General features: G+C 48.2%; 2 protein-coding genes across 2 annotated transcripts in view; both read right to left on the reverse strand.

The window, feature by feature from the left end:
* The window catches only part of LOC142497974 (uncharacterized), a 364,739-nt gene that overhangs the window by 187,053 nt on the left and 152,620 nt on the right, over positions 1-25,066 (reverse strand). The window lies entirely within an intron of this gene.
* Positions 6,990-25,066, reverse strand: part of LOC142498180 (uncharacterized) — a 49,409-nt gene continuing 31,332 nt past the window's right edge. The window contains exons 5-11 of the mRNA XM_075606691.1: positions 15,539-16,025; positions 15,222-15,466; positions 14,502-15,114; positions 10,827-10,975; positions 9,917-10,053; positions 9,069-9,127; positions 6,990-8,382 (exon numbers count right to left, since the gene is read on the reverse strand). Coding sequence (XP_075462806.1) covers positions 7,400-8,382; positions 9,069-9,127; positions 9,917-10,053; positions 10,827-10,975; positions 14,502-15,114; positions 15,222-15,466; positions 15,539-16,025 — 2,673 coding nt within the window. The 3' untranslated portion in view covers positions 6,990-7,399. The remainder of the gene's footprint in view (positions 8,383-9,068; positions 9,128-9,916; positions 10,054-10,826; positions 10,976-14,501; positions 15,115-15,221; positions 15,467-15,538; positions 16,026-25,066) is intronic.

Here is a 25,066-nt window from a genome sequence, read left to right on the forward strand (position 1 = left end):
TTATGTGGATGTATTTGGTACTAACCCACCAAAAAGGATTTCAAATCGAATTCTACATTTAAGCCCATTGGGGACAGAGTACATAACTCATAAATCCAATAGGACTCTCTTCTCCCCAATAGGCTCAATGTGTTACCTCCTCTCCAGTGTGGTACAATGCGCTCTATTCCTACGCACCTCAAACCTTTTGGATCTTTATTGTGCACCTGAAGAAAATGATTAGACACATTGTGTGTGACTAAACCAGTTTTAATATTGTATATATGTTCATACAAACGTCTTTTTATAGCTCGCGTTGTCATACCCACATACTGCAGACCACACGGACATTCAAGTAAATATATAACAAAGGAACTACTACATGTAATATGTTGTTTCATTTTATACTGTTTATGTGTTTTATTTGATATAAAATTTATTTTTTTGTTACTGTATTTGCATGCCGTGCATTAGTTACAGAGGAAGTATCCCCCACAGAGTGTTGTGTCTCTTTGAACTGGCTGCAGCGATGGACAGCTGGGTGCCAGTCTCTGTCCTATATTAGGAGCTTTTGTGAATATAATATGTGGATATTCGGGTAGAATTCCCTCTAGTTCTTTATCCTTTTTCAATATTGGCCAGTATTTTCTTAAAGTTTTGCGTATGTTGGGTGCCATTTGGTTATATTGAGTGACAAATGACAAATTGCCCGATGAGTTAATATTTTTATTTTTATATTGTAAGAGACTGGTTCTGTCCATCGCTGCAACTTCAGAGATAGTTCTATCCAACTCTAGTGGGGAGTACTTCCTCTCCACAAATTTTTGTTTTAAATCCTCGGCTTGAATTTTAAATATATCTGGATGTGAGCTGTTTCTTTTCAGTCTAATGAACTGTCCCTTAGGGATGTTTTTGACCCATGTGGGGTTGTGGTGACTCTGTGCATGTAAATAATTATTTGATTGAACCGGTTTAAAATATGTGCTGGTGTGTATGTGATTATTAACTATAGTGATTTCTAAATCTAAAAATTCTATTTTATTAGTATTAGTGACAAACGTGAATTTTAAATTATTAGTGTTGTTATTCATATATAACTGAAACTGTGTTAACTGTGCTAAAGTGCCTGACCAGATAAAAATAATATCATCTATGTAGCGCCGCCACAGCACCAAGCTTGCACCATAGGGACAATTGGACCATATATGTTGTTTCTCCCAATATCCCATAAATATATTAGCATAACTAGGAGCAAACTTGGTGCCCATGGCGGTGCCACATACCTGCAAATAATAAGCTTTATTAAAGTGAAAAAAATTGTGACAAAGGATGAATTTAATTCCTAAAATCAAAAAATCTCTAAATTCTTTTGAAACAGATGGGTCATTTTTTAGGGTGTTTAAGACTGATTCACATCCTTGATCATGGTTGATTATGGTGTATAATGAATTGACGTCTGCGGTAACAAAAATATAATGGGGTTGCCACTGAATGTCCTGGAGTGTCTGCAGTATGTGGGTAGTATCCCGGAGGTAAGAAGGTAATTGTATGACATATTTCTGGAGTTGTCTATCTATATATTGAGATAAGTGTGATGTTAATGATTGAATGCCCGAAATGATGGGGCGGCCGGGGGGAAAATTTATATTTTTATGTATTTTAGGGATTATATAAAACAAGGGTAGTCTGGGGTGTTTATTGTAAAGAAAGTCAAGTTCTTTTGGAGTAATTAAATTTTGATCTAAACCAAATGTTAAATAATTAAATAATTTTTGCTGGTAATGCACGGCATGCAAATACAGTAACAAAAAAATAAATTTTATATCAAATAAAACACATAAACAGTATAAAATGAAACAACATATTACATGTAGTAGTTCCTTTGTTATATATTTACTTGAATGTCCGTGTGGTCTGCAGTATGTGGGTATGACAACGCGAGCTATAAAAAGACGTTTGTATGAACATATATACAATATTAAAACTGGTTTAGTCACACACAATGTGTCTAATCATTTTCTTCAGGTGCACAATAAAGATCCAAAAGGTTTGAGGTGCGTAGGAATAGAGCGCATTGTACCACACTGGAGAGGAGGTAACACATTGAGCCTATTGGGGAGAAGAGAGTCCTATTGGATTTATGAGTTATGTACTCTGTCCCCAATGGGCTTAAATGTAGAATTCGATTTGAAATCCTTTTTGGTGGGTTAGTACCAAATACATCCACATAAGGTGCCATGTCATATACATTAGTGTTTAAATTCGCTTATAGCAGTAGGTTCCTCCTACATAAATAAGCACACTATCACTGGTTTAATACATTTTATCTAATCATAATTCGCAATATTATATTAAATAATTATTATTTTTTTTTTTATGTCCTACCTTAAAATTATGCATTTTTTTTTTTTTTTAAATTCATTTATTTTTTGTTTATATACATAAATATATATGTTGTTAGTAGTATATGTTCATTGTTTATTGTGTCATGTTTAAATATATATGTTGTTAGTAGTATATGTTCATTGTTTATTGTGTCATGTTTAATGTTGTCATTATGTATAACAGCTGTACAAAATAGTAAGTAGCTTTTTTGTTCAAAGACATTCTCACTGTGCAGTGTCTGATTGCAAACACACTAAGAGCAACTTTATTACAAGCACAGCACATGTGCAATTAGCTACAGGTGGAACTATTTACCCAAATGGTGAAGTCAGTATTTAAAGGACATTTTGGACTTTTTTATTCATATACCCCTGAGGAAGAGAGCAGATCGCTCTTGAAACGCGTAGGGTGGAGGTTCAAGCCCCGCACACATTGGTGTAGTACCCCCCGTACATCGGTGAATCAACGTGAGCTGCCAGCTAACCATCTCTTATAGCCGCCGACGAGTTGAACCAGCTGTTGCGGTTTCCCATTATTCAAGCGCCCTGCTTGGCGCCCTGCAGGAGTACCTGCTGACAAGTTGCGTCCACGAGCGGATAGAGACGCCAGCTAGCAGTGAGCAGCAGATAGACGAGCTCACGGTGGTCCGTGGCTGACATCGTGCTAAATCAGCTGCAGCTGAGTTCCATCTGCTCAGACGTGCTTCCTGGAGCTGCAGGAGTCCCTGCTAATGAGCTGCACCCACGAGCCGACAGAGACGCCAGCTAAGCAGAGAGCAGCACACAGATGAGAGGGGATACTCTCTAAAATATCCACTGCCTGCAAACCTATTCCATCTGGTGAGTAGGCATTGCTATCATCAACATTGGTGCTACGGAGCAGTTGAACCACCTATTCAGATTTTTAATTGCTTAAATCTATATGTCCATGCAAATTGTGCATTATATTAAATATTAATTGTTATTAAATGATTTTATTGTCCTAAAAATACCATTTCAGTATTCAGCTGTTATATGTTGTCTTATATGTTGTTTGTTTAATGTTTCAACAGTATTACGCTATGTGTTGTGCTTTCTCTTTGTTTTCAAGCCCACTGTGAGGATCAACAATCTTCACAACCAACAGGCTTGGTTTTCGTATATCCTTTATAGTGGTAAAATTTTATAGGCGCCCACGGAACTATTCCCTGTCCATACTGTTTTCCTGACCAGGGGGTCAGGCTTTGTGTCCTAGGCAGCCCCTTATGTATAGTTGTATTTAATATATAAGGTAATAGTTACTACACCACACACATTGCGGTTAGCGCTACCTGTTTTGTTGTTAATCGTCATATACGAGCATAACTGATCTAAATAACGCATGTGTAACAGGCTCTATAGTCTCCCCGCTTGCGCACAGCTTCGGTACAGGTAGGGAGCCGGTATTGCTGTTCAGGACGTGCTGACAGGCGCATGCGTGTGTTGCCGTTTGCCTAATGAGCGATTTGTACTTACTCGCGAATGTACTTAAAGTGAGTGTCCTTAAACCGGGGTATGCCTGTATATCCATCTATGGACAAGACAGGCATAGCAAAATTGAAGATTAGATAGATATCAATAAGGGATCTCATATTCAGAGGTGTATCTATTTCCCTGAATTGTTTATATCCTCCGGCTTTACCGGACAGATACAAATTGATATGAGATAAGGAATTTCTTAGTGAGAGACTAGTTTTGAGAAGAAGCGAGGTGAGAAACAGATTCTATGTTAAGAAACCCATAGGTTTAAATTTAGATATCGACCATAACTCCTTCCTCACCGAGCATCCCTTACATTTATTCCCCTTTTTTGAGGTTTTCATATAACATTTTAGTTTTAATAGGTTATGATATATTTTTAGAATTATTTATATTTTTTGTAGGTGTCTCAATCGGTTCCATTTAGTTGTTATTTAATGTATTATTTATTTAGTTTATTCATTCCTTTCTTTCTCTGGTTTCTCCTTTGATTCCCATCTCAGAATCATACCACATATACAATAAAGTTTATGCATTATTTTGTGGATGATCTAACATTTGTTCCGTTTTCTTTAAAGATTCATGTCATCCTAAATCCAAGCTTTACAAGTGGTTTTACTGTCTTGTAGAAGTCTGTATTTGATGTTATATGCGCTGTTGTATTTTTGCTAAGTATATGTAAGCGCTGCCTCCATCGATGTGTCATGGTATACAGGTACCGTTTAAACCTGGACCAGTGCACCTGGAGATATCCATACAACGCTGAGGAAGCTCACAGAAACCGGAGTGAAACGCACAAGGGTGGTCCTTTTTCCTGCAGCTGTCGCACACTGCCCAGTACCCACTGCCGTTTCTTGCAAGTTGAAAGTTTGAATTACCTGCCGCAACGCCCCGCTCTGTTCCTCCCCCGCCGTACCCGCATCTCAGAGCATCAGAGGAGAAGCCGGGGTGAACATTTGAGGATGCCCGCTGCCTGTTAGTGCTCCCTGTGTGACGGAGGGACCCGCTGTATGTTCTTTGCTGGCTCTTCCACGGCCGCAGGACCCCAAGTGGTCAAATGGCTTTTTATTCATTGGGAGCATGCGAGTTGTTGGAGCTCACTGCTCTATTGTTTTAATTATATAATTGATCTAGACCATGTTCGTTCTCTCTTCTCTCTAATTCTGGGGAGATCCAGTCGCAATCACCTACTGTACCCAGTTCCTGATCAGATTATATCTTTACATGCCTGCAATATTCGATCACCACGTGAGTGGGCATTTGATAGCTTTTTCCTTTTTGAATGTTGGTGTTTAGCACGTCTGAACTATGTATATGCATTCCTTCTCTACATGAACCTACGCAGAGTTCCTTGTCCTGAGAAGTTTTGCTGCCATTACTGCATATGTATATGTTATTATGCTGAAAATAAAGGGACACTTAACCCCCTCAGGTGCATTTTCATTTCTGCGTGTAACCTGTGAAATAGATGGTCAGCCCTTGCTGCTCTCCGGAGATAATAAAGGAACATGACATACAGTATGTAAAGGCGGCTGCATTAATGACCCTCACTGGGGACACACAGGAGACATTACAGGCGAGGCTCGAGCTGCGGGGGCTTTTGGATGTCATGGTGGTGAGAGTGATGGGGAGACCAGGACCAGGGCTCAAGAGAAACAATAGTCCCATGTCACATTGGTGAATACTTAAAGCCAGAGCCGGCGTTAGTCTGTGTCCCTGTCCTCCCCCTCAGTATTCACAGCTGTCAAGGACATTCGGTCAGTCGTTTTGCCGCGACTCACCCCACTGCGGCCACTTCACCACCAACGTAAGTGCTTATACCCCTACCCAAAAACCTTATATCCTAAGCTCCCTTCCTTAACCTAAAATTCCCTACCATAAGCCCTTACCCAAAACCCCCTACCCAAAAAACCCTTAAATTAACATACTGCCACACAAGGACAGTAATAAAACTCACATTAGAAGCGGTTGGTGGCAGAGGGTTCGTCGGCGGCCAATTGGTAGCGGCGAAACTATTCCAATTCACAGCTAAGTGAGGCTACCGACCACTTCAGCATAATGGGGAACGCACATTTTATTAGAACCAACAGCATGGAAATATAAAACAAGAACATTTTCCTTTAAATAGAAGAATGATACAAATAACCAGCATTTAAAAAGTTATAAGTTTGTTTTATGCACCATAAACTAAAGTCACTTTGCATTGTGATTCAGCGTAACACAGACACACGTGTACACTTATATGTGAGCGTCTTAGTCGCTGGTAATCCCTAAACATAGAAGGTAATGGACTATACAAAGCACATTAATCCGGTGCTCCAAAAAAACTAAAAAGGTGTATCACTGGAGGCGCTGTAGAACAGATGAATAGATCTAAATGAGGTCTTCACCTGTGTCTCAAAATAGGAGTGCAGGCCATTGGATATGAGTGTGTACATATAAAGCAATGTCTCTATAGAAATAGATATAATGTGTCTTAACTAACAACTGGCTGATCTCGTTCAGCACAAGACTGTTGTAGTTTGCTACTCACGGACTACAGGTACGTTTCTGACAGCTTCCAAGAATCCAAAACCTTGCGTCAACATGAAAACTTCGCTCAGAGGATCCCAGGGGCCAAAAGCCACGGCAGTAGCAGGGAAGGGGATCACTGTGCGGTCATCCGTCACTCCAAGGAAAGATGTAATCCCCAGTCGTGCGGGCTAGCTCATAACAGGGCTCCTAACCGCAAAGTGGATGTTAATGCACTCCCTCTGTGAACGTCAGGTTGTTCACAAGCCGTTCAGCCCCTCCACTGAGCATGCAGCCTCACTCCACAGGTGCCAGAGGGAGGCGTCAGAGTAGGTATATGCAGACCTTTACAGCGTCTCCAGAATGGCGTGCCTCCAGGTAAGTAAACAGCAAGCTGAAACCAAACAGGAACTGGAGCACAGCCTCACCAATGCAACATGGGACACAGGAATTTCTTTCAAGGATTTATTGGGTTAAAAGAACATAGGGACAAAGTTCTGACAAAAACTTTATCTTTGATAAAGCGCCCTGAGCGTGAAACATGTCAGAGTTCTTGTCAGGACTTTCTCCCTATGTTCTTTTAACCCAATAAATCCTTGAAATACATTTCTGTGTCCCATGTTGCATTGATGAGGCTGTGCTCCAGTTCCTGATTGGATTCTGCTTATCCCTAAACATGCCTGGCTTTAGAGAAAGATCTCTCCCCTGTGTGTGTTCTCTTGTGTGTGTTCAGGCTGGATAAGTCTCTAAATCCCTTCCCACATTCCCCACATACATGCGGTCTCTCCCCTGTGTGTGTCATCTTGTGTCTGATCAGGTGGGATAACACACTAAATCCCTTCTCACATTCCCCACATACATGCGGTCTCTCCCCTGTGTGTGTCATCTTGTGTCTGATCAGGTGGGATAACACACTAAATCCCTTCTCACATTCCCGACATACATGTGGTCTCTCCCCTGTGTGTGTCCTTATGTGTGTGTTCAGGCTGTATATCCGATTAAATCCCTTCCCACATACATGTGGTCTCTCACCTGTGTGTCTTCTTGTGTGTGTTCAGGTTGGATAACTGACTAAATACATTCCCACATTCCCCACATACATGCGGTTTCTCACCTGTGTGTGTCCTCATGTGTGTGTTCAAATGGAATAACACACTAAATCCCTTCTCACACTCCCCACATACATGCGGTTTCTCACCTGTGTGTGTCCTCTTGTGTCCGATTAGACTTGATAAATCACTAAATCCCTTCCCACATTCCCCACATAAATGTGGTCTCTCACCTGTGTGTGTCCTCTTGTGTCTGATTAGACTTGATAAATCACTAAATCCCTTCCCACATTCCCCACATACATGTGGTCTCTCCCCTGTGTGTGTCCTCATGTGTGTGTTCAGGCTGTATAACTGATTAAATCCCTTCCCACATTCCCCACATACATGCGGTCTCTCCCCTGTGTGTGTCCTCATGTGAATGTTCAGGTCTGATAACTGACTAAATCCGTTCCCACATTCTCCACATACATGCGGTCTCTCCCCTGTGTGTGTCCTATTGTGCATGTTCAGGTGGGATAACACACTAAATCCCTTCCCACATTCCCCACATACATGCAGTCTCTCCCCTGTGTGTGTCCTATTGTGCATGTTCAGGTGGGATAACTGACTAAATCCCTTCCCACATACATGTGGTCTCTCCCCTGTGTGTGTCCTCTTCTGTAGGTTCTGGTCTGATAACCAAGTCAGATTCTTCCCACTTTCTCCAAGATCTTTTCCGGTGGCACCTTCCAATATATATTCTTTTGAATAAGAAGCAGTTACATTGTTTATTAATTGCCTCGACTGGTTGAAAGTTGCATTTTCGGTTACATGTATTGGAATGTTGCAAGATTGTTCTGTCCTCATCTTTTCCATATACTCATTTGGGTGTTTGAACTTCAGATGTTTGAGGAGGTAATCCTGACTGCTAAAAGCAACCTTGCAATCTTGGCATGGGGGGATTATTGGTGCTATTGGAACTAGACAAGAGACAAAAAAGTCACAGTTACACAAACTGTCTTACAGAAGGCCATGCAGGAGAGGTAAGTTGGAATATCACAAACAGTTCAGGATGAAAGTAAACTGTAGATGTACATTGTACAAAGGAAGGGTTTAGCACAACATGTGCAGCATTAGGGCCGGGAGAGCAGATGTAGTGGATCATACATTTAAAGTGAATCAAAGTATTTAAAGATTTAAAAAGAAATCTCACTTGCTGGAAAACTCAATTAAAGTGGTAGAAATCTTGTCAAATCCTTTGATGCATAAAAAAAAGGGGGAAAGAATCCCTTTCTAATGCACTCAGTGTTGTGTAATGAACTAGATACAATAAAATCTTTTTTTTTTTTTTTTTTTTTTTTTGGGGGGGGGAAAGAAATTGACTACAACTGTTGTCAAAAAGAGGGGGGAGTGCCTCCAGAGAGGGGAGGCAGAGGGGGGAGGAGGGGGGGGAGGGGTGGGTCGGGGGGGGGGAGGGGTGTCCCATCTGGCTGTTGGGGATGTCTTGTCGGGGGTTGTTTCTCGACTCTTAAGGGGAGGGGGTAACCCTCCGTCTCCCCGGGGTTGGGCCACCGGGCCTGTAGCGGGAGCTCCAGGGTTCCCAGATATCCTCATGGGCCTGGAGTTTTTGCCTTACAGTGGCAGTTAGCCGCTCCATAATCAGTACCTCTCCGACCCTTTTTTCGATAGTCCCCATTGCCGGGGTGGTTGTTTTCCTCCAGGAGGCTGCAACACAACATCTGGCCGCAGTGAGAATGAAGGATATTAATTTCCTGGTAGGCCGGACTATGTCTGACATAGGTGCGGCCAACAGGTAGGTCAGTGGTTCGATAGGTAGTTCCAGGTCGGTGACCTCTTTTATCAGAATTTGGACCTTGGCCCAGTATTTCACAATTTCTGGACAGGTCCACCAGATGTGGACCATGTCCCCTCTATGACCACAGCCTCTCCAGCATAAGTCGGATGCCTGAGGGTAGATCTGGTTTAATCGTGCTGGGGTAAGATACCAGCCAAACAAGATTTTATAAATGTTTTCCTTTATTGTGGTGCATAGGGAGGTATCCGAAGCCGCCTGCCAGATTTCTTCCCAAGTCTCTCTATCTATATTTATATTTAGATCTGCTGCCCATTTGAGCATGTAATCATGCTCCTTGGGGGTTGATGAGTGCTCCAGGACTCCATATATGTCCGAGATTAGACCTTTCTGGTGGGTCTTAGTCTCGCAGAGATGTTCGAACCTCGTGAGAGTGGGGTATTCTGGAAGAGGGCATGTTGTTCTAATGAAATTTCTAATTTGAAGGTATTTAAATGTGTCCAATTCCCTGATTTTATATTTGGTCCTCAGTTCTTGGTAGCTCAGAAGCCTCCCTAGGCTCAGTAAGTCCGCAATCGCCTCTATACCCCGCGCGCTGAATTGGTCGAACAGCTTAGATCCACATCCCGGGGGGAATTTCGGGTTGTTAAAGATAGGGGTCAACTGAGAGCTTTTGGAGGTGAGGCCGTATTTGTATTTACATCGTGTCCATACGTCCCACGTGTGACGTGCGGCTTGTAATTTGAGATTGGGCGAGGGCCCCTCTCCTCTGTCCAGGCTCCAGAGGCAGGCTTGCAGGGAAGGCATTTTGGCACACCGAGTCTCTATTTCCACCCAACTACAACGGGTCGGGTCAGAGTTTCACATTACTACCTGCTTGAGTTGTGCCGCCAAATAATATTTGTGTAGGTCAGGAACTCCCAGTCCTCCCTTAGATCTTGCCGCCATCAGGACCGCTCTAGCGACTCTGGGTCTCTTGCCCTGCCAAATAAAGTGGAACAATTTGGTCTGTATGTGTTTTAGATCAGTGCCAGGGACGTGGGTCGGTAGTGTCTGGAAGAGGTATAACATTCTTGGGAGTATATTCATCTTAGTGGAAATAATTCTACCGATCCACGATATCTGGTAACCTTCCCACTGATTTAGATCCTTTTTGATCTTGTCCCATAGCTTCGGGTAATTATCCCGGTATAAATCCCGATAGTGCCTTGATACATTAATTCCCAGATATTTAATATATGAAGGGCACCATCTATAGTTAAAATTTATTTTGATGAGCTTGACTTCGGGATCTGGGAGACTAAGGTTTAGGGCCTCTGATTTGTCGCTGTTTATTTTGTATCCTGACACCCTACCAAACTCCGCCAGTTCCCTCTGAAGGTTAGGGAGGGAAGTTAGGGGTTTAGTCAGGGTGAGGATGATATCGTCAGCGAATAGGGAAATTTTGTATTGTGCTTTGTCGATTGGGATACCCTGAATATTCGGGTTTTGTCTTATTTTAGACGCCAGCGGTTCAATCGTGAGGGCGAAGAGAAGGGGGGAAAGGGGGCATCCTTGGCGGGTGCCGTTTTTGATATGGAATCGTTCAAGGCCTCCACCTGGGAGTCGTACTGAGGCCGACGGGTTCTGGTAGAGTGCTTGAACCCCTTTTAGGAATGAATCTCTGAAGCCAAATTTTATCAATGTTTGGTCTAGAAACAGCCAGTCGATTCTGTCGAATGCCTTCTCTGCATCAAGGCTTAATAGCATCGCCTTTGAGCCTGAAAGGTGGGCATGGTCAACTAAGTTAATGATTTTACGGGTGTTGTCTGAGGCCTGCCGGCCCAGGACAAACCCGACCTGGTCCTTATGTACTAGTCTCGGGAGGATAGGGTTAAGTCTGTTCGCCAGAATTTTACTGTATAATTTAAGGTCGTTGTTCAACAGTGAAATTGGTCTGTAGCTGCCACATTGGGTGGGATCCTTCCCTTCTTTCAGTATTATAGCCAGATTAGCGGACGACATTGTGGGTGGGATAGGATTCCCTTCTAAGAATGAGTTGAACAAGCTTAATAGGTGTCTGGACAGGATGGGGAAAAATTTCTTATAATAGGCATTTGTGAAACCATCGGGGCCCGGCGCCTTGGATATCTTGGAGGCCTTAACGGCCGCTTCTAGTTCTTCTAGCGTAATTTTAGCGTTTAAAATAGTATTTTCTTCCTCTGTTAGAGATGGAAGATCGCAGTCAGATAAGTAGTCTACGGCTGACGCCAAATTCGCTATGTTAGATTTAGCAGAGTGGGTTCTTAAGTTATATAATTTGGAGTAGAATTTGGTGAATTCCTCTGCTATTCTCTTTTCGTTATATTGGAGTTCACCAGAATTATTCCTGATCGCCGCTATATGTGACCGTTTCTGTATTCCTCGTAACTTACTAGCGAGAAGTCTGTCAGCCTTGTTCCCTTTATCATAGTACCTCTGACCCGTCCATTTAAGAGCTTTTTCTACAGTTTCCAATTGAATTATTTTTAAATCATTGCGGGCAGTTGTCAATTGTTTATAAATTCTCCGGGAGGGATTATTTTTATGCTGCTGCTCTAGAATGATTATTTTGTCTGTAAGCTCTTTAGTTAATTTCAGTCTAGTTTTTTTCCTGTGGGAGGCAATTGATATAAGAGTTCCTCGAATTGTCGCCTTATGGGCTTCCCACAGGCTTGCCGGAGATGTAACGGAGCCTTTATTTATTCTAAAATATTCCTTGAGAGACTTTTTGAGTTCCATCACTGTCCCGGAGTGGTTCAGTAAGGAATCATTTAGTTTCCAGCTATATGAGATAATTTTTCCAAATGGAATGGATAGGGTCATGGTGATAGGGGCGTGATCTGACCACGTAATAGGGCCGATGTCTGAGTCTAAGGTGGCCTCTAGTATGTTCTTGGTAGTAAGAAAGTAGTCAATACGGGAATAAGACTGGTGTGGGGCCGAGTAGAAGGTATAGTCCCTTTGCCCCTGATGTTGTGTTCTCCAAATGTCCACCAGAGAAAAGTCCCCCACAATGTCCTTAAATTTTTTCCCCAGTCTTTGTGACTGAGTGGAATGTTGTCGTCCAGGGTGGCTCGATTTGTCTTCTTTTGGATTGAGAGCCATATTTAGGTCCCCAGCGATAAGTAGCGAGGAAAGGTACTGTGGGTCAATTTCTTCCAGAACTTTCTTCAAGAATTCTGTCTGATTCTCGTTTGGGGCATATAGGTTAATAAGGGCGATTGTCATGCCGGAGAGTGAGCCGTACACCACAATAAATCTTCCCTCAGGATCTGCTTGTATTTTCGCTAAATTAAATGGGGTGCCTTGACGGATCAAAATGGCGACCCCTCTGCGTTTGCTGCTGAATGACGAGAAGTAACTCAGTGGAAACGCATGTTGAAAGATTTTAGGCGGCTCTTGAGACGTGAAATGCGTCTCCTGGAGGAAAACAACATCTCCCCCTGTTTTCTTAATCGTCGTTATCTATTGTTGTGAAGCCCTTTCACATTTAAGGAGACTATCTTTAGTGCTTTTTGGTGGGACATATTAACCCTCTAGAGGGTGTCGCGTGTGTTGTTCTTAGGTTAGTACAGGAGGGGAACAGCCAAAATGGGTAGAGGGGGGAGGGTTGGGAAGGGGGGCCGCATCGATTGAGACCTTACATCCTATTCATTATACATAGTTCACATTCATTTGTTTAGACGGCAAACAATAGCAATTATACCGAGATCCTGTGGCCTCTCATGGGCACCCTGAATAACGCTACTTTCAAACCCCTGTTCGCAGACCTATTTAGCGGAGCTAAGGTAAAGGGAGGCAAACCTGTTCAGGGGGGTCAGGGGGGGAGTGGGGGGGAAGGAAGGGAGGCGGGGGAGTAGGGAGAGGGGAAAAAAAAAAAAAAAGGGGGGGGGAGAAGGGGACGAGAGGGGAGGACGAATGGGGAGTGGGGGGGAGGAGGGGAAGAGGAGGACGCGGGGAGGGGGAGAAGGGGTAAGGGGGACAGGGTATCAATCTGAACAATAGGCTGTATACATTGTGTGGGGGTCACAGTTCATCATTTAGGTGTCAGGGAAATGCATTAATACAGGCGGTGTTGCTAACATGCTAACCTGTGTAATGTAGCATGTTTGCCTATATTCCCGGGCATGCCTAGTCCGGTTGGAGCAAAGATAAGTGGTCAAGCGCCTGACCGTCAAGGGGGGGGGGTGGGAGGGGGAAGGCGGGGTAGCTGGGGGGGGGAGGAGGGGAGGAGGAGGGGGGAGAAGGTGGGGTGGGAGAGATGGTGCTGGGGGGGGGGAGAGATGGTGCTGGGGGGGGAGAGATGATGCTGGGGGGGGAGAGATGGTGCTGGGGGGGGGGAGAGATGGTGCTGGGGGGGGGGGAGAGATGGTGCTGGGGGGGGAGAGAGATGGTACGGGGGGGAGAGATGGTACGGGGGGAGAGATGGTACGGGGGGGAGAGATGGTGAGGGGGGGGGAAATGGTGAGGGGGGGGGAGATGGTGAGGGGGGGGGAGATGGTGAGGGGGGGGAGATGGCGAGGGGGGGGGGGAGATGGTGATGGGGGGGAGGGGGGGGTTGGAGGGGAAGGGGGGGTAGAAGGGGAGGGGGTGTCGACCTGGACACTTAGCCTAATCATTATGAAGGGTTTCTTATCAATCCTTTAGGTGTCTGAGAAATATTTTGGAGCAGACAATGTATACATCCTTGTGACAGTACTGTGGGATATAGCTTGCCTGCCTATATTCACGGACCTAATTTGCCAAGTTAGGTCAGGGGGGGGGGGAGAACACAAAGGGGGGGGCGGGGGGAACACAGAGGGGGGGCGGGGGGGAGGGGAGAACACAGAGGGGGGGAGAACACAGAGGGGGGGCGGGGGGGAGAACACAGAGGGGGGGGCGGGGGGGGAGGGGAGAACACAGAGGGGGGGAGAACACAGAGGGGGGGCGGGGGGGGGAGAACACAGAGGGGGGGGCGGGGGGGCTGGTGAGGAAGGGGAGGGGGGGTTCCTATCAACTCTCTCTATGGGACCTTCTTAAACAGGGTACATAATCATTAGTTCAATTGGGGGGTGAAATGTAAAACTTGGGACAACGGGGGAAACTCCAACGGGAAGGTATATGGGGGTAACAGTGTTACAGACCGTCTCTGGGTGTCTCTCCCTTGGGGGCGGTTGGACTGTCTTGCGTCCTAGGCCCGCTCTTGACCGAAAAACCAAGGGGGGGGGGGGGGATGGTCTGGTCCATGAGAACGGCGAGGGGCAACTCGGCTAAACCTTGGCGCACCCCCCTCAGCCGAGGAGGGGGCCAGCGCTCCTGCTGGAGACCGGGTTATAACTGTGGCTGCCAAAAGCTTAGGGTTTCCAAATCCGGGGTAGCGTGGTGCGGCGGGAAGTGTCGTCTGGATGGCGGCCGCGAGTGATGACGTCATCTTCTCAGGCTGGACACCGCGTGGTGCTCCTTGACGAGAAGAGGGTTCTCCGGGCGCCATCTTGTAGGGATTCGGCTCGCACGAGGTGGGCTTCGTCCTTCGGGTTTCCGCGATGCGGCGGCTGGTTCCCGGGAAGTGCAGCGAGGTACTAAGGCTGTCAGTCCTCTGGGAGTCAATGGGGAGCCCTGAGTGGAGGTAAGAGGTGTGGATCCGTTCGGATCCTGCGTTGGGGTCGTTCCAGGCGCCATTTTGTGGGATGTTGGAGTTGTTCTCCCGGGAGGACCTCCATAAAATCCAGGGGGTCGCCTTCATCTGTCTTCGGACTGCCTTTGCTCCGCCAGTCTCTCCGACGCTCTTACTGGAGGGTCCTCTCTGCCCCGAGGTCTGTCGCCGGTTTGGTGGACATTTTGAAAGGGCTCGGCGGGAAGGCCCAGGGTCTTTGCCAGTGACTCCATTTCCTCCGGGAGTCTGATGACCAGAAATTTACCTTTGTGGAAGATGGTAAGTTTAAACGGGAACCCCCATTTATATTTAATGCCTTTGTCCCGGAGTAGTAAAGTGAGGGGGCGCATCGCCTTCCGTCGGTCCACTGTTTGTTTGGAGAGGTCGCTATAGACCTGCAGGGGCTCATTCTGGAACGTGATCGTGTCCCTGTCTCTGCACGCTCCGATCAGTTTATCCTTAGCAGAGTAACTGTGAAGGCGCACGATCACGTCCCGCCGGCGGTTTGGATCCTCAGACCGTGGGCCCAGCGCTCTATGTGCCCTATCTATCTCCAGGTCATGGGAGGCAAGGTCAGGGGCGACAGCGAGGAAAAAGTCTACAAGGTAAGCCTTTAGATGGGTGGGCTGTATTGCCTCAGGAATCCCGCGGATCCGCAGGTTCTGCCTGCGGTCCCGGTTCTCCTGGTCTTCTAGGCCATCGCGGAGGGAGAGAATCTCCTGTCCTAGGCGGATTATCTCATCATCAGCTTCGGCCTGATGTTGGAGGGCCTCATCCAGCCTGGCCTCAAGTGTAGTGGTCCGCTCCTGTAGGCCCTGTATGTCACGTTTAATTTCAGCCACTGCCTCTTTGATGTTTGTCTCCAGCGATTTCTGGAGCTTAGCGTGGAGCTCCTCAAGGAACTCCTTAGTAATCCTCCCGTCTTGGGAGGGGGGGTTATCAGAAGGGCTTGCCGGTGCGGAGAGGCCTTGATTGCTTCGTGCCTCAGGTGGGCGGGCGCCATCTTGCCTTCTGCCTCCCGCCTCGGCAGGTTGTTTTGCCGAAGTGAAGAATTTGCCAACCCCCTGGGTTTGGTGGCTTTTCCCCTTGTTAGACATCCCTGCGGTTTTAGGGAGTGAATGGGAGCCTTTTGGGGGTTTTTCTATCGGAGAAAATCGCTTTAATATAGTGTTTATGCAGAGGGGTCTCCAGAGCTCTCCCTCTACCCGACTACCCTGGATGACGTCATCGGCACGCCCCTACAATAAAATCTTTTATTGGTAATTAATACAAAATAATGAAAAACAGGAGTGGTGTTAATAGATCCATGGCCAATCCCAATGAACAACACATTACTTATAAACATATACACTAACATAATATAGCAGTGAATCAATTGCTGACCCTGATGGAAAACATATATTGATGTTTAACAGAGTCTCTTGGAGGTAATTTCCTATTCAGTAGAATATATAGACCTGGTAGTATATACCTATAAGGGCTACGGACTCCCATTATTATAGTTTATACTGAAACTGCAGGATGTTAAAAGCAAACCCGGAGCACTAAATCTCTTAAAGGGGATAAACCAAAAGGGGTTCAGACAAAAAGTTGATCTAAAAAACTGCATAAAAAAAACATATAAAGCGCGTCCACATACTAAGTAGTGTTTAGCTGTGAGGTCACCAAAAAAAATAGTCTCAATGCAGAGTGCTTCAAAAGGTATAAAGTTGGCTCCTTGGATAGGGGACATAATATAGGAACATAGGCTCCTGTATCACATGTACAAGGTGTTTAAATAACAGGATGTGTGTCTTATAGCTGCTGCACCTTATTACTAAATGTAGCCAGGTTCCCCCCTGTCATGGCTGACCCCCTCCTCCCTTTCGGCCGACGCTGTGTACGAGGGAGTGAGGGGGGCCGTGTGCGCGAAGGAGCGATCCCTGGTAGCTAGGGACGCGAGCGGCGAGCAGGCCGGTTGCCGGGGACGCGATCGGGCCGTCGCTAAGGCCGCGATCGCGTTGCTACCGGCCCGGCGGCTCGGGAAGCAGGGCGCCGCCATGTTAGGGCTGTTGCGCATGCGCAGTGCCCCAACCCAGCGCGGGAGGACCAGATAGTTCGCGCATGCGCGAGATGAGCATGCCAGCCCCCAGGGTGCATAGGGGCAGAGACACCTGATGCCAGGGAGCCTATCAGAAGGCCAGATTCCCCTGCTAGCAAAGAGATACATTTCGCGGGGTTTTGCAGCCACGCATTCACTCAGGATCCGGACCAGCTAGGGGTAGGAGGTAGATGCAGGGGTGAGTGACCCTCTGCATTAGGCCAGCAGCCCCCAAGGTCCCAGTTAGGTCCTGAGCCATCTATTAGCTTGTGGAGCTTAGGGACAGGCCCTAGATAGGGACACTGCCCCATTTATTGGTTGAATAGACAGGGATACAGTGTTGAAGCCGTGCGGCCCTGTGAGGTGGGTTCTGGGCTCAGAACACCACCCAAGACCCTGCGACAAGGAGTGACATTGTTGCGCTGGACTTTCAACCCACGCGGTGTGGAGGACCCCGTCGGATCGTGTGGATTTATATCGCGGTACCCGTGGCTGGAGCCCGGGCAGGTAACCTGCAACTCACGTGCACCAACCAGGCCTATCACCAAACATAGTGGCTGCGCAGTCACACACACACACCTGTACAGTGGTATTTGACTTCGAGAACACGAGACATTTGGGTGGGGGTTACTGGACACAGGGTGGGGTCACACTGTGGGTGGTTAGCGTCCGCCGTGACGCCTAGAGGTGGTTAGCGTCCGCCGTGACGCCTAGAGGTGGTTAGCGTCCGCCGTGACGCCTAGAGGTGGTTAGCGTCCGCCGTGACGCCTAGAGGTGGTTAGCGTCCGCCGTGACGCCTAGAGGTGATAGCGTCCGCCGTGACGCATAGTGTGGTTAGCGTCCGCCGTGGCGCAATATGCTGTTATGCTGTTTTGATGTTATGCTGTTTTGATGTTATGCTGTTACGTGATTTGTGTGTTTCCATGCAGTAAAGCCCGTCCTGTTTTATATTCTGTAGTGTTGTGTGGTTGTTCCTGTGAGGGCCTCCTCCCACTCCGTTGGGATCCCTCCCAGGTGGAGGCGTTGCACCTAGAGATGTATGATAAAGATGTACCCCAGGTTCCCCAAGCGGAGGCTTAGGCTCCTGAGAGCCACACAGGTTGCACAGCACGTAGTAGCGGCGGTAGTCATAGGGAAGACCCGTTACATTTGGAGGCGCTGCTGAGAGTGAGACCTGGGGTGCCCGAACTCAGCAAAAATGTCGTTAGGTTACACGTTACCTTCCCGCCAAGAGGTGTACACGTGGGCGGTAAAAAGGCAAGTCCCGCCCTCACAAACCCTTGCTGTAGGACAAGTTCCCGCCAATGCCTCATCCTATGAACTATGTTTAATCCTAATGCAGTACCCAGGCTTAGAAGATGCCAGAATCTTGGGTCGCCGCTCCGACCCCGACGGGTCATGGTGCACCGTATTAATCACTGGGGGATGCGAATTGTCGCCACAGCAAGGCCCATCCAACTTGCGTTTCCACGGGGCCCTCAGCTCAGGGTGTCCTGTTATATATCCTGAAATGCCGATAAAACCCGAACCCTGTAGCCCCAGAACAGACCTGCTAGAGACTAGTATGCGCATGTCCCTGTCCCCACCAGAAAGTGTATGCGGGGATGAGGCCAGTGTATTATCCTGTGCTAATTGTCGCTCAAGCAGACGGAGCTCCAGCCCCAGTAGAATGGGAGAAATCCAATTACTAGCCCAGGCCATCCAACAACTGGGTAGGCCCAAGCACGAATCCCCTTCCCCTCAGCCATACCGCAAGTTAAAGCTCTTTTCAGGGGTAAACCCTACTCCCACTGGTGAAGAGGCTTTTGATGTTTGGAAGGAATATGCTTCACAGGTACTGGAAGAGTGGACCTGTCCTGATGAGGTGAAAAGACAACGAATCATGGAGTGCCTGCGCCCGCCTGCGTCCACTACCATCAAGATGTATAAAGATCAGCATACGGGGGTTACCGCACATCAGATGATGGAGTCGCTTACCCGGGCATATGGTAAGGAAGATGATGTGAGTGAACTATGGACTAAGTATTACAATCTCCGCCAGAAAGAGGGGGAAGACCTATCCGAGTTCATACAACGGATCCAATTGCTCTTGTGGGAGCTACGTTCCCGCCAAGTCATCAAGGCCTCAGAAGTAAATGAGTATAGGCGCACTCAATTCCTGCGGGGAGCCATACCCACGCACCATATCGTGATAATGCTCAGACGCACGCTACAGAAGGGAGACCCCCCTACTCTAGAAGACCTACTGGATGAGGTGAAGGGTCATGAGGCCTATACTAGGTTGCATACGCCCAAGAAGGCCAAAGACCCGCGCAAGGATGAGACCAAGGAAGCAACAGTGCCCAAAGCAAAGGGGAGCAAGAGCGGTAAGGATACGGCCACCCCGGAGGTGCCTAGGTCCGCTCCCAGGTCACTTGACGGTCCGGGTCCCCGCCCAGACTTCCGTTGCTTCAACTGTGGCGAGCAGGGCCATGTTGCAAGGAACTGTTCAAACCCCACTAAGGCCCAGACCTACACCGTGACCGTGCGGAAGGCAAGCTCGTCCCTATCAACCATACCCGAAGATGTTGCCGAGGAGTCGGGGGGGCCTTCCACGGAGGAGACGCCCCCGGCCAATGCTTACTGCCGAGTAGGGCCCACCGCTGTAATAAGAGTCGTCGTGGAGGGGATATACTCTTCAGCACTTCTGGACACTGGATCACAGGTGACCATCATCTACCGTCCATTCTACGACCAGCACCTCAGCCATCTTCCCTTGCAGTCAGCTGAAAAGATGAAGTTATGGGGACTGAGTAAAGATGATTATCCCATAGACGGAATAGTAGCGGTCAAGCTGGATATCTTGCAGTTGAACACTAACAAGTCGCATCCCATGCTGGTGGAAGCTTTGGTCTGTCCAGAGGCTCGAGAACATCCCAGTGCCCCCATCATACTAGGCACGAATGCCGATATTGTGAGGTCGGTGATTCGCTCATTCCTACAAGAAGCCGGTGAGCTACCGTTGTCATCCCTGAATATAGCCCCTGGCCTGCGGGAAGAATGCTATAGGGTGGCGTATGAGGAACAGTATGGTGAAATCTTTAATCAAGAGCGAGGGTTATTGCAGATTCCACCAGGGGGAGTGAGGCACGTGACAGCGCTGATCAAGTACCCCAGTCGGCACGAACACGACCGATACTTCTCGCTAGAGACCCTCCCCGAGTCTGAGAATCAGTGGGGATACCGAATGATACCTGAAGTACGGGATTGGCCATCTACTGTCCCTAGGAAGATTACCGTGTCTATCCAGAACATGTCTCTCCATACCGTGCCGCTGGAAGTAGGACAAAGGTTGGGTAGAATTTATCCTGTGGATCCTGTAGACGATCCAGTGACCGTTCACACTGCCCGTGTGGGAGAAGAGGCCGAGGCACTACAATTCGACTTCGGAGAGTCTCCCCTGGGAGAAGCATGGAAAGAGAAGCTATGTGCTCAGTTGAGAGAGAGACGAGATGTGTTCTCTACTAGTGAGATGGACGTGGGATGCAGCAGAAGCGCTCAGCACACGATTCGTCTGAATGATGACACGCCATTTAGGGAAAGGTCGCGCCGCTTAGCTCCCAGAGATGTGGAGGATGTGCGGGGTGTCCTGAACGAGATGGAAACGGCCGGCATAGTGACCGGATCTCGGAGTCCCTATGCCTCACCGATTGTGGTGGTACGAAAGAAGAATGGGTCTGTTCGATTGTGCGTGGACTACAGAACATTGAACAGACGTACTGTGCCTGACCAATACACGCTACCCCGAATAGAGGAGATTCTCAGCGCACTGTCCGGAAGCCAGTGGTTTAGCGTGTTGGACCTTCGATCTGGGTATTACCAGGTTCCGATGAGCCCTACTGATCAAGAAAAGACGGCGTTCGTCTGTCCCCTGGGATTTTATCAGTTTACTCGGATGCCCCAAGGTATCTGTGGTGCTCCAGCCACTTTCCAACGGCTTATGGAAAAGACGATTGGAGATATGTGTCCGCGTGAGTGTTTGGTCTATCTAGACGACATAATCGTGTTCGGAGCCACCCTTGAAGAACACGAGACTAGGCTGATGAAAGTATTGGATCGCTTAGGGAAAGAAGGCCTGAAGCTCTCATTGGATAAGTGCCGCTTCTGTCGAACATCGGTCACTTATGTGGGTCATATCGTGTCCGCAGACGGAGTGGCCACCGACCCGGCCAAGGTGGAGGCGGTGGTGAATTGGCCAAGACCCGAGAATGTGCTGGAGCTGAGGTCATTTCTCGGGTTCTGTGGATATTATAGAAGATTCGTGGATGGATACTCCAAGAAGGCAGCTGTGCTGAACGATCTGCTGAAGGTCTATCCAGAGGAACCCAAGCAGAAGAGGACCCCCCCAAGGACCCCCTTCGGGGATCGGTGGACGCCGGCTTGTGAGGAAGCATTTAAGAGGCTGAAGAATAGTTTAACAGAGGCTCCCATTCTAGCATATGCTGACCCGGAGAAGCCTTACATTCTGCACGTGGATGCCAGCCTCAACGGATTGGGAGCTGTACTACACCAGAAGTACCCCACTGGGCTTCGTCCTGTGGCGTATGCAAGTAGAAGTTTGACTCCCAGTGAAAAGAATTATCCAGTTCACAAATTGGAGTTCCTCGCCCTCAAATGGGCCATATCTGACAAACTACATGATTACCTATATGGGGTCACCTTCGAGGTCCGAACAGACAACAATCCGCTGACCTATGTACAAACCACGGCCAAGTTAGATGCGACCGGTCACAGATGGTTGGCCACCCTCGCCAATTACCAGTTTTCTATGAAATATAAGCCTGGACCTCTCAATATAGGAGCCGATGCTCTATCTAGGAGATCGGGACTGGGCGAGACCGCCGACGATGGCCCTTGGGAAGAAATTCCAGGACCAGGAATGAGAGCTATGTGTTCCACTGCTGCTATTGTAAACGACCGAGTGGCATTCTCCGAGCTACGAGTAGTGGATTCTTTAGGGTGTCGACCTCAAGCCCTTCCAGAAGCTTACTGCCACCCTGATGGCATGGGTCTAACACAAGACGTCATCTTCACGGTGAAGGAACTGGTACTAGCACAGACACATGATCCTGCGGCTAAGGCTGTCCGCGAGGCCCTACACAAAAATGACTCTGCACTGGTGAAACGGGCTCCTTGCGAGGATGTGGGTCTTCTCATGAGAGAATGGGATAAGTTTGAAATGGATAACGGCCTACTCTATAGGGTTGTTCAATTCCACAATCATCCTGACCGTCGACAACTATTTCTACCTCGGCGTATGCAAGGTCTCGTTTTAAGATCACTACATGATGATCATGGACATTTGGGGGTGGATAAGACCTTGGGTTTAGTGCGAGACCGGTTCTTCTGGCCTAGGATGCGGGAGTCAATTGAACAACACTGCAGAAAATGTCTACGGTGCATTCATAGGAAGACCCTTCCCACCCGTGCTGCTCCAATGGGCCATCTCAAAAGTGCTGGGCCTATGGATTTAGTTTGTATGGACTTTTTGTGCATAGAGCCAGATTCAAAGGGTATAGGAAATGTGCTAGTAGTGACAGATCACTACACTCGATACGCTCAAGCCTTCCCCACGAAGGACCAGAAGGCTACCACAGTGGCTAAAGTGCTGTGGGAGAAGTATTTTGTGCATTATGGTCTGCCCAGCAGGATGCACTCTGACCAGGGACGGGATTTTGAGAGCAAGCTGATCAAAGAGTTGCTAACACTGTTGAACATTCAAAAGTCCAGGACTACTCCCTACCACCCGGAGGGAGATGCTCTCCCTGAAAGATTTAATCGGACATTGCTGGACATGCTAGGCACTCTGAAAAATTCCCAAAAAGGAGAATGGAGTAAACATGTTGAGGCCTTGGTGCATGCCTACAATTGCACTAGGCACGAGTCCACCGGATACACCCCATACTTCATGATCTTCGGGAGAGAAGCCAGACTGCCAATCGACATCCGCCTACGGGTATCTACCGACGGGATATCCAACATGGCTCATTATCGATATGTGCAGAGACTCCAGGACAGTCTGCACCGTGCCTATCAGTTAGCTGAAAGAGCCACCGCTCGATTGAATGCCAATAATAAAAGACGGTACGACCTTTGGAGGGAACATCCAACCGAGACTGGTGGGCACCTCCCGAAGGCGCAACAAGTAAGGGGCCAGCTGACAAAGTACCGCCATTGGAATTTTCACCAAGTAATCAATCACTAGATCCTACCACTCCGAGTTTTGTGCCTCAAAGAGACAATGTTCAGTTGCAAAGAGACTTTCCCCAAACTGGTTCACCCTCTGCCAGAGAGTCTAGGCCTCAAGCCTACGATGGTCTGTCTCAAGAGGAAGAAATGGAGACTGAGACTCGCAGGAGTCAGAGAGTGAGACGCCCTCCCACTAGAGTGGCTTATGATTCATTAGGGGCACCTCACTATGAGTCTCAGCAGCAAGCTAAAGCCAAGCTAGCCTCAGTTATCAATATGTTTGTTGAACTGTACCATCTCGTTTAGAGTAATCGTTAAGTTGTACTTTAACACTGCATTTTTATTATATAAAGTTTGTACACTGTTGGAAGGTTATGTGGTTCAAGCGAGGACGTTGGAGTTCTCACCAGGGGGAGGATGTAGCCAGGTTCCCCCCTGTCATGGCTGACCCCCTCCTCCCTTTCGGCCGACGCTGTGTACGAGGGAGTGAGGGGGGGCCGTGTGCGCGAAGGAGCGATCCCTGGTAGCTAGGGACGCGAGCGGCGAGCAGGCCGGTTGCCGGGGACGCGATCGGGCCGTCGCTAAGGCCGCGATCGCGTTGCTACCGGCCCGGCGGCTCGGGAAGCAGGGCGCCGCCATGTTAGGGCTGTTGCGCATGCGCAGTGCCCCAACCCAGCGCGGGAGGACCAGATAGTTCGCGCATGCGCGAGATGAGCATGCCAGCCCCCAGGGTGCATAGGGGCAGAGACACCTGATGCCAGGGAGCCTATCAGAAGGCCAGATTCCCCTGCTAGCAAAGAGATACATTTCGCGGGGTTTTGCAGCCACGCATTCACTCAGGATCCGGACCAGCTAGGGGTAGGAGGTAGATGCAGGGGTGAGTGACCCTCTGCATTAGGCCAGCAGCCCCCAAGGTCCCAGTTAGGTCCTGAGCCATCTATTAGCTTGTGGAGCTTAGGGACAGGCCCTAGATAGGGACACTGCCCCATTTATTGGTTGAATAGACAGGGATACAGTGTTGAAGCCGTGCGGCCCTGTGAGGTGGGTTCTGGGCTCAGAACACCACCCAAGACCCTGCGACAAGGAGTGACATTGTTGCGCTGGACTTTCAACCCACGCGGTGTGGAGGACCCCGTCGGATCGTGTGGATTTATATCGCGGTACCCGTGGCTGGAGCCCGGGCAGGTAACCTGCAACTCACGTGCACCAACCAGGCCTATCACCAAACATAGTGGCTGCGCAGTCACACACACACACCTGTACAGTGGTATTTGACTTCGAGAACACGAGACATTTGGGTGGGGGTTACTGGACACAGGGTGGGGTCACACTGTGGGTGGTTAGCGTCCGCCGTGACGCCTAGAGGTGGTTAGCGTCCGCCGTGACGCCTAGAGGTGGTTAGCGTCCGCCGTGACGCCTAGAGGTGGTTAGCGTCCGCCGTGACGCCTAGAGGTGATAGCGTCCGCCGTGACGCATAGTGTGGTTAGCGTCCGCCGTGGCGCAATATGCTGTTATGCTGTTTTGATGTTATGCTGTTTTGATGTTATGCTGTTACGTGATTTGTGTGTTTCCATGCAGTAAAGCCCGTCCTGTTTTATATTCTGTAGTGTTGTGTGGTTGTTCCTGTGAGGGCCTCCTCCCACTCCGTTGGGATCCCTCCCAGGTGGAGGCGTTGCACCTAGAGATGTATGATAAAGATGTACCCCAGGTTCCCCAAGCGGAGGCTTAGGCTCCTGAGAGCCACACAGGTTGCACAGCACGTAGTAGCGGCGGTAGTCATAGGGAAGACCCGTTACATAAATGTATTACTGCCCGATTTTAAAGTCAGATCAGTGCTATAAACACTGCTGAGGACAAGCAAAGATCCTGAAATTGGATTACAAATTACAG

The sequence above is a fragment of the Ascaphus truei genome, chromosome 6 (genome assembly GCF_040206685.1).
Source record: "Ascaphus truei isolate aAscTru1 chromosome 6, aAscTru1.hap1, whole genome shotgun sequence".
Classification (NCBI taxonomy): domain Eukaryota; kingdom Metazoa; phylum Chordata; class Amphibia; order Anura; family Ascaphidae; genus Ascaphus; species Ascaphus truei.